Source organism: Aethalodelphis obliquidens, unplaced genomic scaffold, assembly GCF_003676395.1.
Source record: "Aethalodelphis obliquidens isolate GAN/ISIS:26980383/991018 unplaced genomic scaffold, ASM367639v1 scaffold20, whole genome shotgun sequence".
Lineage (NCBI taxonomy): Eukaryota > Metazoa > Chordata > Mammalia > Artiodactyla > Delphinidae > Aethalodelphis > Aethalodelphis obliquidens.
Window position 1 is genome coordinate 13884838 of NW_020837964.1, and position 18815 is coordinate 13903652.

Here is an 18815-nt window from a genome sequence, read left to right on the forward strand (position 1 = left end):
TCTGGGTATTTGTTTGCTTTGGCAAGAGTGTGGCCAATGATTTTATTTAGGATCACTGTCATCATCAGTAAGTGACATACCACCCTCGGAAAGGCTGTAACTTAGTTGAGGAGACCCAGTCCACAAATGGCAGAGCCAGGATCTTAACCTGACTCCAGAGCCCACTGCTGCCTCTACTAAAACGGAGAGACAAGTTGGTGATGGTTCTGAGGAGTTTATGATGTTAGCGGGGGCCTCATTTTGGGGGCCGCCTGCAGCCTCCCTTAAAGTCATAATGACAGAGTCCAGGAGCAGGATCTTCCACTGCAGGGCTGCGAGCCTCACCCTTTCAGCTGCAGAACTCTGGGGTACTATCTTTAAAGATAACAATAAGAAACAGCAACTGTTCACCTCTTCCTGCTAAAACCTTGTCAGTTATACACACAGCAAGTCAGACCCATTAAAGAACACTATTATTGTTAACACTGCAAAACACACGCATCCCTCCTCTTATTTCCACCAAAGGTGCATTTGCTGTTCTAAAGCTTTGTCACTCAAATATCAGATTTAGCTTCCTCTCCCAGGAAAGCAGAACAAACGCAGTGTGAACTGCTTGTAGGCGTGCTGCCTTCTAGAGAAAGAGTCCATTACTGGCGGCTCAGGGAAGACTGAGGAAGAGAAAGCAGGTGAGTGCAATACCTCGCTGTAATTAAGAGCGCCAGCACTTCTTCCCCGATGCCCTCCACGTCCACCACCAGGGCCAGCTCATATTTCTGCAGAGTGTTGGAGCATAAGGTCACCTGGAAAGAACAAGGTGAAAAACTGCTCTTCTCAAAGGCCAGCTCTCCCTCCGCAAAGGGGAGAAAGGGGCCAAGGGAGGATCACATTGATGAATGCAGTTTCTAACTACTTTATTAGGGGATGTGTGGCATTTTACATTTTTAGTTAAACAAGCTATGTTTTGGGGTTACTGCATGCTGAGTTTTTTTCAAAGGCCAGGTTAGAAACCACCGAATGGCTTTTGGTACAATAGGTTTGCTGATTTCCAAGGGGGTTGTATCAAAGGAGTCATACACCTGCACGAGGGGAAACAGGGCCCTGAAGGATATGCAACATCAAACAAACTTTAATTACTGCAATTTAAATTGATCTCTACAACTCTGGGCTATATAAATTATGAAAATTCAACACACCAATAAAACACTACAGCTAGATTTCTCTTATGGCAAAATAAATGTCAGTTATAGAAATGGCATAAGAAATCAACTAGATAGCCTTTTTTTTTTTTTTTAACCAAAATCTTGTTGTTCCTCCCCACCTCCCATATTCATTATTAGAGAAGAAAATAAGAAGCTCCAAAGAAAGGTTAATCCAAGGACAGTATCTGGCCAGTATATTTTACCCTATGTTTTTATTTACTGTTGTGAAACTTGACATTTAGGCTTTTGAAGCATTGTTGCAATTTTTAATTGTCTTAAAATGATTTGTACTGGAAGAGATACTTGTAAGTGTAGAAAACAGCTTCTGGCGTAGGTTACAGCTTTTCTATCTATAAATTATGCATCAGGTACTAATTAAAATTGTTTTGGTTGGAAAGGGAATTGTTGGATGCAAATTTTTAAGTCCACACAGACGTGGTTAAAGTACAGATCAGGAGGGAAAACTGAGGCTTGGAGAAAGCTTTTCAAAATACAAAGGAAAAATAAAGCAAAGAGGGGGGTCATTGATTTGGAAGGAAAACTTGTCAGATTTGGAGACAAGCAGCTGCCCCAGTGCACAGATTCCTGGAGTGACTCTAACCCTTGTTTATGTCTCTGAGCTATGGTTAGAACAAGTGGTTCTGGCAGAAGGCTCCTAGATAGATGCTCTGTCTTCTAAAATCTTCCTGTACTAATCTGGGAGAAGCCCCCAAAAAGGGGGGGAATGGTAGGTAATATGTAAGCTAAGCATTACTAAGTAAAAAATAAATTAACTCATTGCAGCTGCACTTCTTCCTGGGCAAGTCACAGTTAGCAACTGCTCTGATCTGAATGATTGCGTCCCCACCTCTGGCCCCAAATTCACATGCTGAAATCTTAACTCACAATGTGATGGTATTAGGAGGTGAGGCCCTTGGGAGGTGATGAGGTCATGAGGGTGGGGCCCTCGTGAGCAGGATGAGCGCCTTTATAAAACAGGCCCCGGAGAGCTCCCTTGTCCCTTCATCATGTGAGGATACAAGGAGATGTCGGCAGTCTGCCACCTGAAAAAGGGCCTTCACCAGAACCCTACCATGCTGGCACCCTGCCCTTGGACTTCCAGCTTCCAGATTGTAAAGAATAAATTTCTGATGTTTACAAGCTACCCAGTCTCTGGTATTTTGTAGTAGCAGCCCAAACAGACTGAGAGAGCAACACTGGGAAATTACAACGATGTGTGAGATCAAACCTCACTGGATCCGTGGAGAAGCCCTTAGAAGAGCTGAAAACTCCCAGAATAGATTTAGGATGAGTAGATTCATGGTGAGATATTATGAAGCATTAAAAGCAAATCTGGGGGATAAAACCATAGCTGAATTAAATATTCAAAGGTAATGACTAAAGAGAAAACTATAACCTTAGCTATGAAGTCTTATTTTTTTCCTTTTCCAGAAAAGATCAAATCATTTAAATTTAGCAGCCTTCAGTATTGCTAGACCTAACTGTTTGGAGAAGCAAAAGTAAGTGAGGGAAGACAGCTAAAATCTTTCTCAGTTAGCTGTGAAATAATTCTGCTGGTGGCACTGTGAGGCCATAAGCAAAGCATCACACTGTGGACCTTAATATAAAGCACTGTTAGGAATATCACATCCACATTCGCCATGAAGCTCAGATTCAGATTAAAAATATGAATAAACTGGATATCATCTGTGGCATAAATCTGGATACTTAGTGGTATAAATGATGTGAGTCTAATGCAGGACCTAATTATCAACGAGTTATTAAATATTTTTATGTTAGTACTGTTTAGAGCAGTGGTTTCAGCAGAAATTGCTAGAATCCACTGTTATGGTAAAGGCAATGCATTTAGATCGATGGAAACCCACTGGAGCAGTGTCAGCGCTTTTGCCCAATATATTTGGTCTGGTTTCTTTTGCTACAGTAGTTTTATTTCCTTATAGAAATAGACTCACTTTTCTATGTGAATTAGAGGCACTCCCTCCCATTGACACCAGGCATATAAAGCAAACTCTAGATGTGGTCCCAATAACTATTTGACAGTTCAGCTGCTTGGCCACATGTGCTGGAAGGCTGTGCACTTTACCCTGATAGCAGCAAATCCTTGGGAGCGAATGGTGCCACAGTTGGGGGTGACAGTGAATTCCTTTGGTCTCATTACAGGTATTTCATCCTTGTTCCAACATGATTTTTTGTTGTCTGAATACTGCTCACAAATTGAAATGCTTTTATGGCCAACACCATCCCCAGGCACACGCAGTTTGAAGGTCATGGGGACCAAGGAGGTATTATTGAGGGAACATATCAAGGTATGAGGAAACCCTGGAAAACAAAATGTAAGGTGAGGAATAAAAGCCCCACAAGACCTTCCCTTTAACTTCAACCTCCCCTTGCACTGCCAAACCTCTTAAATGAATTGTCTATGCACTTCAACACTACTTGCTTAATTCCAACTCTCCCCAGTATTGTTTTCAGTTGCACAATCAATAAATGTATTTCACTCATTCATTCACTCAGTGAATACTTACTATGCATTTACTATGTAACAACAATAGACATGAAACAAACCCCTCCATCAACATCCAGACCCCTCTCTAGAGGCAGTCTCTATAATCAGTTTGCTAAGTAATATTCTAGAAGCACATTGTACAATTAATTTTCATATAGAAATACAGATATTTTCCCAAAGAACAGAGTTATATTTGCTCTTTTTATTTGCCAGTGCGTGAAAGGAGAAGCCTCTGTAGTTTTGCCCGCGTGTGACCCAGAGCCTGCCAAGACATTATATAATTCATCCTAGACTTGTCTGAGGCTCATGTTCTCAGAGTCGATGACACAAAATAGAATAATAGCCTCTCCTGAGAGAGACTTTACGATCTACTTTTGAGCCAGCCAGAGACTAATACATCGGCTTTTGCCTCCCTTAGACAAAGCTGCTTTTTAATGTTATTTCTAGCCCTCCTACATTCAGTTCAGGGAGACTCATGTTCCTTTCCTAGAGATGTGGATCCTACTTGCCTGGTAAACAATAAACTGAACTCTGATTTTGGATTCCCTAGGTGGCCAATGTATCTGCTACCATTTTCAGAACAAGAATGATCTACACCCATAAGAGAATAAATATGCGTATTTCTACTGGATGTAAACACTTCTCTTTCTATGTTGAACACTACTGTGATAAAACACAATTGGTCTCCTGGAGTAATTATTGCAGTACTGCTGGGGCTATTTTGAACTGATCTACTTCACCCCATGTCTGAGCTTTTGTCTACACATTAGGACTGTTGGAAGAAACACATTCATGTCTCCTTTGTGATTCTGCACCTGCCAATCTACTTGGAAGAGATCTTTTATGGAAGAAGAACTGTCTGATTAAGGGCACTTGAAAGATTATTCTTGGAAATTCCAGAGGTATTTCTAGAAAGTCAGTTTCACAATCACGTGATCGCTACATTTGACTTTTCTGAACTTTCCCAACAATGACTCTTGTTTTACCTGACCATTTATGGGATAAATATTGTTCAAACATAGAGTGTATTATGGAAGTGGATCCTATAAAGATTCAGACAGGTCTTTCCAAACCATTGCCCAGACTACTTCCCTGAAGCTAGAAGTTTTTCTGAGAATAAAGCCAACTACAACCTCCTAACTAGAACAGTTCCTTGTACAACTACTTGTAATATCCCATATTGCTTATCCAGGAGCCTGAAGAAAAGGGATATTATTTTATTAAAGCCTGAAGGCTCATTAACACAAATGTTATTCCTAGGTTTCTGGTTGCACCAAATCTGAATTACTACCCTATCTGTAGTCCAACTGAATGCAAGTAATTTACAGCGTAGACCTCTATACTCCCTTCTTTAGCACCTAGTACATAAAAAAAAAACAAACAAAAAAAACACGTATGTGCCTTTTCTTGGAATAATTAACAACATGCTTGGCCAGAATGCCTCAAAGATACAAAGAGACGCCTTCCTACCTCTCCTGGTACTTAAATAATGATTTAAAAGATGATAGTCTCATTGATTCTCATTCAATATGTGTATTGTCACCTGACCTGGAAAGCCCCTAAAAAGAAAGTAAACTTAAGGAAACTAGGGGCAAAAGATCACAAGGCTGCAAAGGAAAAATTCCATTTCTGACAAAAGGTGGTACATTATTTGGAACATTATCTCTCTACGAAGAATGGACCCCAGCTAAGATGAGTGTTAAACTGATACAGCAACACTCAAGACCAAAAATTAAATTACAATTAAACTGATTCAGCAATACTCAAGACCAAAAATTAAATTACAATTGATAAGACTTTTGGGGATTCACAGGCTCTTTTAGACAATGGATTCCTAATTTTTCTAGTAAAATAAAAATCTCCACAAAGCAAAGGGAAATGTGTTAGCAGAGCATTGTGCAAAACAGATGGTACTTTTGTAGCTGTCTACAGAAATAATTCACAATATGGGAGATCAATAAGCACAATTTTCACAATCTATTCTGAACATAAAAAATTCAGACTTAGAAAACAAACATTACCTAAAATTGGGATCCTCTGTTCGTGTCAATGGTCTCTGGCACACCAACTATGACGTGCCCCAAAGAATGAGCTGGTCTTTGACAAAAATCTTATACCACAGGTCCCATCATAAAAGAGATGAGATAATTTCTGAATAAGAGTTGATAGCAAAATTTCTCCTCTGTAACTGGGGATGTGGCTGGCTTCCGCCTTACATTCTGCTATCATAATCCAGGAAAACTGTGCAGTGAGTTGTGGGTCTAAATCATACTCCAAAGAACCTTTCAAATACAGATGGGCTGTGCCGAAATTATACAGTTAAAATATGTTGTTGTAATTGTAAATTCTTGATACGGATTTGAGCCTTCCTATACAGAAAGGCCACTGCCATAAATGTGACTAAGACATTGTACTCTATAACTTTCCCACCTAGGGAATACCAGCCTTACATAGAAGAGTTATAAAGAATCTTACAGTGCGTTAACCATGTGATAAAAAAATTCACAATTACAATCCTTGGGAAATGTAGAACACAAAAATAGTATTTTTGATCTTAAACTGGCCAAGTTCTCTGAGGCTCTTGGAGTTCTTTGGTGAAGAGTTTTACCTTTGGTTCTAATGTCTTATCAGACCAGGTTAGCTCCCTCTACAACTCAGACTATTCACCCTAGGAAATAATAATTAGGGATTACAAGTCTTTTATCAATCTGAATCAAGCTTGCTTAATACAGACATAACTAAACATTGTTAAGAACCAGCTCATCTATAAGTTCAAGAAATCTTCCCCCAAAACTCACCCTCAGAAACTCTCCCTCTTTCAACCTCAAAAATCAAAAAATATATATCAATAGTCTTCTTTAGAGCCTTCTAACAACTGACCCTGCAGTTAATTAAGAGGTGAGCCTGGGCTTCCCTGGTGGCACAGTGGTTGAGAGTCCGCCTGCCAATGCAGGGGACACGGGTTCGTGCCCCGGTCTGGGAGGATCCCACATGCCGCGGAGCGGCTGGGCCCGTGAGCCACAGCCGCTAAGCCTGCGCGTCCGGAGCCTGTGCTCCGCAACGGGAGAGGCCACAACAGTAAGAGGCCCACGTATGGCAAAAAAAAAAAAAAAAAAAGAGGTGAGCTTTTGGGTAAAAAGACACCCAAAGAAACTGAATTACTTGCTGAAGACGTAGAAAATGACTCTTACTGGAGATCTTAAATGGAAGTTTGCTAAAAAAAAAAAAAAACTGCCAGAAATTGATGACCTTCAGCAACAGATTGCTATTCCAAGCTCCTCAGAACAAGCAGACTCTACATGAAATAGAAAGACTCTGCTCAAGTGTGATGGAACAAGATTTTGCTACATACCGGGCATTACTGATTCTCATACTTTTCCTTGTATACTTTCCTTCTTTATCATTCTGCCATATTATTCTCTATTTACTTTCATAAAGTCATAACAACTCTGATATCCCCTATTGTGTCTCCCTTACTGTTAATGATAACTTATTCGGGTCTAGGCTTTGCCCACGCCTACTATAATATCTTCTGCCAACCCTTCTATGAACTTTCTATGATCATGACAATTAAGCTTTGGCCCTGACTCTCCACTTTACACTCTCCTAAAGTCAATTTAAATACTTCCCCTTGAGTAAAATACTGCTAGTTCATACCTGGCCATGGAAGAGACAACTATCATGTATATTTTTTGATGCTTATATTTATTTATCCCAACAACTCTAACCTCAAACTCTAACTTCTCTGTCCAAATTATCCAATGGTCAAGTTCACTGAAAGCCTGGAGCCTTCCAAATTCCTTATTCTCATTCAGCAAATTCTTGTGCCTCCTGAAAAATAGTGACTTTGCAGATACTTATCCGGTCCATTTTGGTCTATCACCTGGCATAATACCAGTTATGACTTGGTCCGTTTTATTCTTTGACCAATCTGAGGAGTTATCAAAGCCTCAGTGTTCCTTCAGGGACAATCACCACCCAAATTCTGTAATTTAACTCTCTCATGATACTGTAGCTTCAGTCAAACTAATTAATTATTAGACAGGTCATCCAACAGCCATTCACAGCCATACTTTAAATATTTTAGATGCCAACCAACAGTACTATTACCTCTCACCTACTTCATGGTATTTATAATATCCTAACATGATTGATCCCCACAGACCCTGATGCCAGATCTAGATCTTCATCTCTAAGCAAGTAAATGCCATGTCTCCAACACTAGCCTGTAACAGATGCCTCTTCAGGAATGGGCCTTCTTGCCAATATGGGGACAATACTACCAACTTTAGTTAGCTTAACCTACTCCCCAGCTCTACAACAGTCTCTGAAGACCTCGTTTAACTCCACACAATATATCTATCATCCTGAAATAACTAAAAAAGTCCTCCAGTTTCTGGCTGACTCCTGTAACAGCTGATTTCTCTTTTGAATCTGGAACTAACTATATACACTTCTTAGAGTATAGTTTCAAATAAATAACTCTCCTAAGAACCATGTTTCTTTGTGATAGGAGGCCAATCTACCTGGAGAAATAAGTGATACTTTGTGTTGGAGTCATGAGGACTTTAGTTCCAACTCTGGAATTTGAAAATATACCATAAGACAATTTTGAAAGATTATTACAAAACTGCCCCTAACTTTGGCCATTATAGTGAAGAATCCAGAAGCGCAGCAAAGTAGCTTGAATTTACTGAACGAGGTGTTTTGAAAACCTTAGATTTCCTATTGGCAAGAAAAAGGGTACGTTTTTATTAACATTTCCTGTCATAATGCAGAGAAGATTTAGGAATCCACATCCAAAGTAAAAGAAAAGGCAACTTGGGTTTTGAAGGTGGACTCAGGAGGGTAAGTTCTCATATCTCAGACTTGGGAAATCTTGGGTCATGGCTCTGTAGTGTCTTCTAGCCTCTTATGTCATAAGAGTCTAGCTGCTGTATCATCAAATAGTTCAGTAAGATATTATACAAAAGGAAAATAAACTATTTCTAATTTTCACCTAAGCTAGTTACCAAAACTTCTAGTTTTACCAACTATGAGGAACAGCTGTTGATTATTATCTCTATAGCGAAAGAAAACTATGAATAAATTACCCAGTGATGGCCCTTCCTGTATCCTTAGGGATAAGAGAGGACCAAATGGAAGACTGTTACTGGAAAAACCTAACTAGCCTTGGAGCATGCATACATGGTTTTACCCATTGTGTGACCAAGAGCTTGCCAATATCAAATACAGCATTTTGAGTAAATCAGTGGCATCTTGGGGATATACATTTGCCATATTCCATGGAAATGTACTATTAGGGGCTTTGATGTTTTAAAATGTTTGGATTTTAGATAAAAGCATTTCAGATATTCACGGGGTTCGATAATTGGCTTATCATTGGCACAGTATTTACATTAACATGTCAGAGCTCAGCAATAGGGCACATTCTAGACAATAAGTCAGTGGAGATTTCTTGGAGTAACTGATTTGAGGTGCTTACTTTGACTTGTTTTTTCCCTCCAGGGCATACGACATAGGGCACATCTTCCAAATGTACTTGGACTGGACTTTGTGTTTAAATGCCTGTGGAAGGGTATGCTGCTGTGGGCACCAGTTGCTCAGAGCTCTCCATGGACTCAGTTTGAAGTGTTTGGAGTACACTGCATAGGTCTTTGGGTACACAAACTCCCCTCTTATTGTGCATCAGTCACAGTTACCCTTAAGTTGTAGGTCACTTTCATTTTCCTTCAAAAGAGTCTATCATTCAAATATGCCCTACAAATCTGTAACATCTCTCCAGTCATTTTCACATTCTATATGAACAGACATTCAACTTCATTTATATAGATTTTCCTATGGTATGTGCCTTACCCAATATAATGTAGATCAGGGTGGGAGCATTGTATAAATAAATATATTCTGAGTTTTAGAAACTTTCATAACACCCAAATGTTAAAGCAACTGATAAAGGCATTATGAGTCAGCTTTTTCTAAAGAACTATTTTTCCCCAAGTTAGACAGGCCTACTTGAAATGAAGCAAGAGAACTGAAAGTTAAAATGGGAAACAATAGAACAAAATGGAAAGAATTATGGAATAAAGATTTAGACTAGGGTTTCTCAATTTTTTAAAGTCATCACCTCCTAAAAAGAACCGCTGTGATAAATGAATTTTATATCAAGTCAAATCAGTTAATTAAATATGATTTAAATTAGACAATTTCTACCTAACAAGAGAAATTAAATACTGAGGAATAAGATTCTGTTGGGCAGGGTGGAACTTTGAAGGAACACAAACCATTGTTATATCTAAATTTTTTCAACACCCAAGAGCCAATTTTTGCCTCTCTGGGGGCAACTGTCAACACCCAAGTTGCCAGTATATGATTTAGACAGATCTCAATTGAAATACTAATTCTGCCACTGCTGTGTGACCTTTGGGAGTTATTTAACTGTTCCAATGCTCAGTTCGTCCAGCTCTAAAATGGGGACCTTAAAGAGTGCCTTCTCCTAGGATTGCTAAAATGTTTAAATGTAGTACCGCATGTAATTACTTAGCAGTAATTGGACTACAAGAAAGAATCATTTAATGGGTAATTTTGCTGCCACTGTTGTTATTATCATTTTTATTATTGGGGAAGTTTAGATGGGAGAAAATGACTCAGGGAAGCAACTGAGTAAAAAGACTATACAAACATATAGAAGAGTCATCAATTTGCAGTGATAAAACACCTGAATTAAACCACCACCGAGCTCACAGGTATACTGAGAGCATCTCTGTGGAAAGGTTGCTGTGTAGCCAAAGTGGCAAACCAGAATCTGCATATAAATAGAATGTTCAGAATGTTAAGACAGTGGAATAAAGCATAAAGCTTTCTGTTGTTCCACTGCAGGAAGAGGGGGGACAGCCATGGCCTGACAACTACTAGTATCCAGGAGACACGGCTATAACATTCACCTATAAACTAGGAAACAGCACCAAAATTCTGCAGAGGAAGAACAATTCTAGACCCTCTTAGCTATTACCCACACAAAATGGTAAGAGACGTTCTTTGTAAACTTTCCTCCTTCCATGTGGAGGGAAAAGTAATTCTTCTCAATTTCTAATTTAAAATGGAAAAGTACTCACCAAAGGAAACATCACCAAAATGCAGAGCAGGAACATTAAAATGGAAGGTAGGTCCAATGACACAGCCTCTGAAAGTAGGAATACAAGTTAAGGGAGTGGAAAGAGAATCCAGTGAATTCAAGGTAACAATCAAGAAGTGGGTAGAGGTAAGTACTGAAAACCATAATTTAGCATTAACTCACTTACAGCATCATCTAGGACTTAAGGAAACTGTGAGATAATGGTCTATCCCAATGGTTCTGAAAATTCCTTTTCCACTCTCAAACCTTTGGGTTTTAGCAAACGACGCTACGGTTAACTTACCACCATACTGCTATCAATGATGAGGCAGAGCAGACACATCACTGAACTAATGGCACAAAATGTTAATGTGGATGAGACACATATCATGAAAATTTATTAACTCAGGCAAGAAAAAATTATAGGTCTAATCATATGATAGACATCAAAGACTATCAATGATACCAGTATTCCTTGGCCCACACTTTTATAAAACTGTTTTAATCCAGTTCCTACCACCAACTAGCTGTGATCTTGGCCAATCACTTTACCTCTGTAGGCCTCAGTTTCTTTTCCTAATGTACAAAAGAGAAGACTGGAACAGGTGGCCTTTAAAGACTCTTTAACTGTTGTTGTTTTGTTTCCCTCTCATACAAGGCTCATGATCTTGGAGTGACACTCTAGCTTAAAATAAACAATAGGGAGACTCTACAGCTTCTAACTGACTTCAGTTGTGGTAGATAGCATAAGGGTCCCCAAAGATGTCTATGTGCTAATCCCCACAATCTGTGAATATATTAGGTTACATGGCAAAGGGTAATTAAGGTGGCAGAAGGAATTAAGTTTGCTAATTAACATGATCTTAAGATAAGGGGATTAGCCTGAATTATCCAGGTGGGCTCAATGTAATCACAAAGGTCTTTAAAATTAGAACACAGGGACAGAAGAGGAGGTAGGAGTGAGGCAATGTGAGAAGGACTCGACCAGCCTTTGCTGGCTTTGAACATAGAGGAGGCAGACCATGAGCCAAAGACCGTGGGCAGCTTCAAGAAGCTGAACAAGGTTAGGAGACGAATTCTCCCCTAGAGCTTCCAGAAAGAAAGACAGCCCTGGCCAACACCTTGATTTTAGTGCAGTAAGACCTGTGTTGGACTTTAGATCTATAGAACTGTAAAATAATAAATCTGTATTGTTTTAAGCTACTATGTTTGTGGTAATTTATTAAGCAGCAATAGAAAACCAATATATCAGATATTTGTTTATTCTTGTCTTTCTCCGTGGTCCATGTCCCTAAAATCTCTAGACCAAAGGTAAGAACTGAAATAATTCCCCATCTATGTGCCAAGCTTTTAAAAGTTATAGACACACAAATACCAGAAACCTCACTAAGCATGAGTCTCTTAATTCACCCAGACCCTGATGCTGGTGATGTAGGTGTGTCACACCATGCTGAACGCACGTGGTGCCCTAGTGATACTTCCAGCTGCTAGAGATCTGATGATAATGTGGTGAGAGGCTGTTGAAAGCCTGGGAGGAGAGATGACAACAAAGAATCAATGCAGCAAGTTTCAATTCTAAAAGCCTTTCCCAGGACCATCTATTCTATTTCATGCTAATGATCCAAAGTGGTTTCAAAAGGAGCAGCTGGTACCTAGCAAGGAATTAGGATCCAGCTGGGATAAGTCAAAGGAGCCTACAGATTAGATACGTGGCTTGTAAAAGAAGTTTGGGCCGGGCCAAAGTAACAAATAGATCAAAAGTGTCTGAAATGCACAAAAGCCTACAGAAATAAGAAAGATCACAACACTGCACAAAGCAGTCATTTAATCAGTGTAGAAGCAGAAAAAAACCCAGAGTTAAATCACATTTGTTCAAAGGCACATGTAACTAGGGGAACTGCAGCTGAATACCAACCGGACTTAGATACTGTCACATTCATTCAAACAGGGATCCTGAACATTAGGATAGTCTCTGCCAAGACGGTGGGTGCCCTCCATCAAAGCAATGGTCTGATAAAATTAGAATTTTAAAGACTAAGAGAGTGACTGAATTATGATGTTATGTGAAACGGGTTGAATGCGAAATATACTACAGTTAAACTGTATAAAGTCACATATGTAAAAATAGGAGGGAACAAAACTGTTCATGGGTAATTTTAAAAATCACATTAACTTTACAGTGCTGTTTATCCAACCACTTAAAATACGGTGTCATGCAGCTGGAGAAATCAATAGAAACAGCAACTGTTCTGATCTTTCAAGGCATACTAGCCAAAATTATGTGGTACTAAGGAAAGAAGATTACCCAACAATAAAAGAATAAGAAATAAAATTACAGAATCCACAATATTAACTTTATAGAGGCTTCTTGGACCATAAGGCTCAAGAAAGAGTTCCTGGCAAAGTCGTAAGTAAAATCAGTATTACTGTGTGGAGCTGGAAATAAATAATAAATTATACATGTATTTCACCCTTTATCATTAGACATTTATTTGTGACACTAGATATTTGCCAAGTTTTCAAAATTACTGTTTGTGGTTTGAAGCGCTAGAACACTTTGGACAAATGCAATTTAGACAAGAATATTTTTCTTAGCAATTTGTGATTAGTTTTAGGATGAACATAAGCATTCTCTCCACAGTCAGACTTTCCTTTCCTTTGAAAGAAACAAGGAATGAACATCCAAAATAAGAAAGTGGCATGGGAGTGGTGTGAACGGTAAGGTGCAGAGGATAAAACAAGAGACTTAACCTCCACAGAGCACCTGGAGTATTAACTAGTCCAAGTTTACTTGTAAGTTCCTAGGAGATTCCTAATCCCTATTATTCACAGTGGAAAAACCAAGTAGACCCTAACCTATTCAGACATTGCTAGTGACATGCATTACTAGTTTGGGATCTTCAGGAGAAGAGATCAGAGGTTTAAAAAATTCACCCATGAAATGAATGAATTATAGCCTCCTGGAAATTAAAAAAATAACAGCCTCATTGAAATATAATTCACATGCTATACAATTCACCCATTTAAAGTGTATAAGTCAATGGTTTTTGTATAGTATTCACATATATGTGCAACCACCACCTGGGTTAACTTTAGAACATTCCCGTCACCTCAAAAAGAAACCCCATACCCTTTAACTATCACTCTCTATCTCCCACCTCCACCCCTGGCCCTAAGCAACCACTAATCTACTTCCTATCCATATACAGATTTACTCTCTCTGGACATTTCACATAAATGGAATCATACAATATATGGTCTTTTGTGACTGGCTTCTTTCACTTGTCATTGCATTTTCAAGGTTCATTCATTGTACCATGTTGTAGCATGTACATCCTTTCTTTCTTTTTTCATTCCTTTTTATGGTCTTAATAACATTCCATTGTGTGGAAAGACCACATTTTGTTTATCCATTCATCAGTTGGTAGACACTTGGATTTTTTGGCTACTATGAATAATGCTGTAATAAACATTCGTGTACAAGTTTTTGTATGGATTTATATTTTCACTTTTCTTGGGTATGTATCTGGGAGTGGAATTGCCGGGTCATATGGTAACTCAACGTTTACTTGAGAAAACCTGTCAGACTGTTTTCCAAAGTGGCTGTACATTTTACATTCCCATCATCAGTGTATGAAGGTTCTGATTTCTCTATGTTCTCTCCATCACTTATTTTCCATTTTTTAAATTATAGCCACCCACGTGGGTGTGAAGTGGAAGTTGTATCTCATTATGGTTTTGATTTGCACCTCCCTGATGATTAATGATGTTGAGAGTCTTTTCATGTTATTAATCATTTGTATATCTTCTTTAGAGAAATGTCTGCTCAGATGGTTTGTTCAATTTTTGATTGGTTGCCTTTTTATTACTGAGTGTAAATGTTCTCTATATATCTTAGATATAAGTCCCTTTTCAGATATATGATTTACAAATACTTTCTCCCATATTGTGGTTTGTTTTTTCACTTTCTTAATAGTATCCCTTAAGGCACAAAATTTTTAAATTTTGATGAAGTCTAATTTATTTATTTTTTCTTTGATTGCTTATACTTAGGTGTCATCTTTAAAAAACCTTTGCCTAATCCAAGGTCATGCATATTTGCACTTATGTTTTATTTAAACAGTTGTACAGTTTTAGTTGTTACATTTGGGTCTTTGGCCCATATTATGTTAATTTTGTATATGGTCTGAGGTTTGGGGGGGGGTCCAACTTTTATCCTTTTGCATGTGGATATCCAGTTGTTCCAGCAACATCGGTTGAAAAAACTTTTCAATTTTATCCAGGTGTTAACAACCTACTTTCCCTAAACATACTAAAACAGAGAGTAAGTAGAAACTAATATAGTGTTTAAGTTCTTATTTTATAAGGTTAGAGCTTACAGAAAAACTAGATTCCAAAATACCATCTGCATCCATACTACAGTAATAAGTTAAACATGTTCACTAGAGAAACACTGGTGGAAATTTAAAACACCCCAGTATGTTGATGTGGTCATATCAACAAAGACAGTTATGGACATTCAAGACATGATCTAGTTTTGGTTTTTTAAAGTAAGTTTATGAAAGGATTTTATTTTTACATTTTACTTCTGTGCCTGGATTTTAAAAAAGTAAACAGTAGGGAATCAAATTGTTGCTACTTTCAGGCAGGTATCAATATTGTTAACAAAAGAATAAATATTTTGGCAACCTAGTAATTCTCCATTAATGTGTAAAGTGCTCTAGTTTTGAAGTTTAAGAAAGCATTAGGTAAAAACTTCAGTTTCCACATTACCTGTAGAAGTAACTTACATAATGGTCAATTTCACAGGCTCTGGTGATCCATTGACATTGACCAGGAACTCTTCTTCAAAGTGTCCCAGAATGGGAGAACTGAAGGATATCTGGACAGCCTGGACTCCACTTGGTTCGATGATGCCTTCCTTGGGACTGAAAACAAAGCAGGTCCCCACAGCCGAAGTTGGAGGGATCATGTTGAAGAGGGCATCAATGCTGCCTTTGTTGGATAGTACTGCCTATATCAAAAAGACAAGAATGAAAAGGTAGGCAATGGGCCTCTGATTTATTTTCATATAAGCACCAACACAGAAACAGCTGCAGGAAGTAGAACCACAGAAAAACTCCAGGGGAAAAATAATCAGTCTTCTGTCTTGAATGTTTGAAGACAGGAATCCCAAGCCAGAAAGTAATTTTGTGTTTTTTAATCTCCTCTTTAAAATAGAGTTAGTCATATGCATTATATTCATGCTATAAAGATTGATCATAATCACATCTATTGAAGAAGACCCTTAAAAGACCTTTGTTTTTGATTCTATCTCTGAAGTAACCAAGGGAAGGTAGGTCTTTCTCTTATACACATGAGAAGGCTGGGATTAAGTGACATGCTGAAAAATAAAAAGCAAGCTACAATAGAGGATCAAGAAATATCTAAGCCTATGTTTATAACGTAGCTTGAAGAATGTAGAATAAGCTATTATTGTGGATTCCGGATTGCAAGGATTCTCTTTGCTGTATCAGATTTCATCCTATTGTGATATTTTCATCTCAAACTGTAATGGATGGATAACTGTTTTGGGATGCTTATGTAAGCCACTGATTTACTACAGAAAAGTTTTTTGTTCATTTGTCTGGTTTCGGTTTTTTGTTTTTATTTTTTGGCTGCGCAGTGCTGTGTGAGGCATCTTAATTCCCCGACGAGGGATGGAACCCGTGTCCCCCCAACAGTGGAAGCATGGAGTCTTAACCACTGGACTGCCAGGGAAGTCCCATACAGAAAAGTTTTATTCCTATATACTAATGTTCTGGAACCAAGTCATTGCCCATATTTGATTGCACACGAGGTGTGTGTACAAAGCTCATGCCTGGCATTCAGAGGCCTCCACAGCTGGCTCCGTCTACCACTCCCACTGTCACTTTCCACAAGTCTGTCCATGAACTTGTACTATAGTCACACAGTCCTATTCCTCGGCTTCTAAAATACAATCTCTATTCCTTGCCAATGCTTATACCTGAATGGGTGAACAGTCATTCTCTCTACTTAGAAAGTACCTTCAACCTACATCAAGGCACTGGAGGAAAAAAAGAGGAGATGATAAAGAAAGATTCAGAAAAGTATGGGGGGCATGGCAGGAACCGAGAAATCCAAGAGAGAACTTTCAAAAGGGGTTGAATGGGGATAGAGGTTAAGGAGAATAAGCTTTGAGAAAATTCTATAGATTTTTAATTTTTAATTAGAGGCCATCCCTGCCCTTGAAGAAGAAAGTAATTTCAATAGAGTGTGATTGTAGAATCCGGAGTACAAATGTTTAGGGAGTGAGTAGGTGCAGAGGAAATAGTGGCTGACTATTCTAGATTCCTGTTTTGAGAAGATTAGTGGTAAAAAAGAGAAAATGAGGGTGGCAAAGCTGCAGGAAGGTATGGTAGGTGAGACCTAGTCTATTTATACTATTAAATGAGATAATGCACACTTAAGGCCCAGCCTACATGTTTGTTTTTGTAATAAGAAAAGGGGACTGGGTAACCAAGGTAATAGGGTCTGGGTGGATGTAGGGGGTCCACTAGATCAGGGTGCCTCCTCAGGAGCAGAGAAGAAGGAATCAAGAGCATAAGTAGGATACAGTCAGGGGCTCTTGCAAAGGAAGACAACCACTCCTGCCAAGAGAAGATGGATGATGTACCAAAAGAGGTACATAACTAAGTGTTACTAGATATGTTGTTCATCTTTTTACATTTATTTCCCATCTCCCTCATCCTGTGTTCCCTGGTCATAGGAGTTATGCTTCATCCTTTATTCCTTTTAAAAAGACCACGTAGAAAAGTGATTATGACCAGGGTCTCAGAAGCCAAATGCCTGGGTTCAAATCCCAGCTATTCCACTGACTTGACTAGCTGTGTGACCTTGCAGAACCTGCTTGGCTTCTCTGTGCCCATTTTCCCATCTGTAAAATGTAAGTATTACTGAGAAACCAGGGAACCCGGGCAGCAGTTGTAGTTGCTGCCTGGGGCCAAGCACCACAGTGCATCTTGTTCACTGTGTAGCTGACAGGGTCTTGGTGCTCCGGCTGGGTGTCAGGCCTGTGCCTCTAAGATGAGAGAGCCGAGTTCAGGACACTGGTCCACCAGAGACCTCCTGGCTCCACATAATATCAAACAGCAAAAGCTTTTACAGAGATCTCCAACTCAGTGCTAAGACCCAGCTCCACTCAACGACCAGCAAGCTACAGTGCTGGACAACCTATGTCAAACAACTAGCAAGGCAGGAACACAACCCCACCCATTAGCAGAGAGGCTGCCTAAAATCATAATAAGGTCACAGACACCCCAAAACACACCACCAGACGCCATCCTGCCCACCAGAAAGACAAGATCCAGCCTCATCCACCAGAATGCAGGCACCAGTCCCCTGCACCAGGAAGCCTACACTACCCACTGAAACAAACTTAGCCACTGGGGGTAGACACCAAAAACAATGGGAACTACAAACCTGCAGCCTGCAAAAAGGACACCCCAAACGCAGTAAGTTAAGCAAAATGAGAAGACAGAGAAACACACTGCAGATGAAGGAGCAAGGTAAAAACCCACCAGACCAAACAAATGAAGAGGAAATAGGCAGTCTACCTGAAAAAGAATTCAGAGTAATGATAGTAAAGATGATCCAAAATCTTGGAAATAGAATGGAGAAAATACAAGAAACGTTTAATAAGGACTTAGAAGAACTAAAGAGCAAACAAACAATGATGAACTACACAATAAATGAAATTAAAAATTCTCTAGAAGGAATCAATAGCAGAATAACTGAGGCAGAAGAACGGATAAGTGACCTAGAAGATAAAATAGTTGAAATAACTACCACAGAGCAGAATAAAGAACAAAGAATGAAAAGAATTGAGGACAGTCTCAGAGACCTCTGGGACAATATTAAATGCACCAACATTCGAATTATAGGGGTCCCAGAAGAAGAAGAGAAAAAGAAAGGACTGAGAAAACATTTGAAGAGATTATAATTAAAAACCTCCTTAATA

General features: G+C 39.0%; 1 protein-coding gene across 1 annotated transcript in view; it reads right to left on the reverse strand.

Moving 5' to 3' along the window:
• HYDIN (HYDIN axonemal central pair apparatus protein) overlaps nt 1-18815 on the reverse strand; it is a 433475-nt gene that overhangs the window by 220074 nt on the left and 194586 nt on the right. The window contains exons 13-16 of the mRNA XM_027119341.1: nt 15586-15809; nt 10797-10864; nt 3262-3497; nt 679-779 (exon numbers count right to left, since the gene is read on the reverse strand). Coding sequence (XP_026975142.1) covers nt 679-779; nt 3262-3497; nt 10797-10864; nt 15586-15809 — 629 coding nt within the window. The remainder of the gene's footprint in view (nt 1-678; nt 780-3261; nt 3498-10796; nt 10865-15585; nt 15810-18815) is intronic.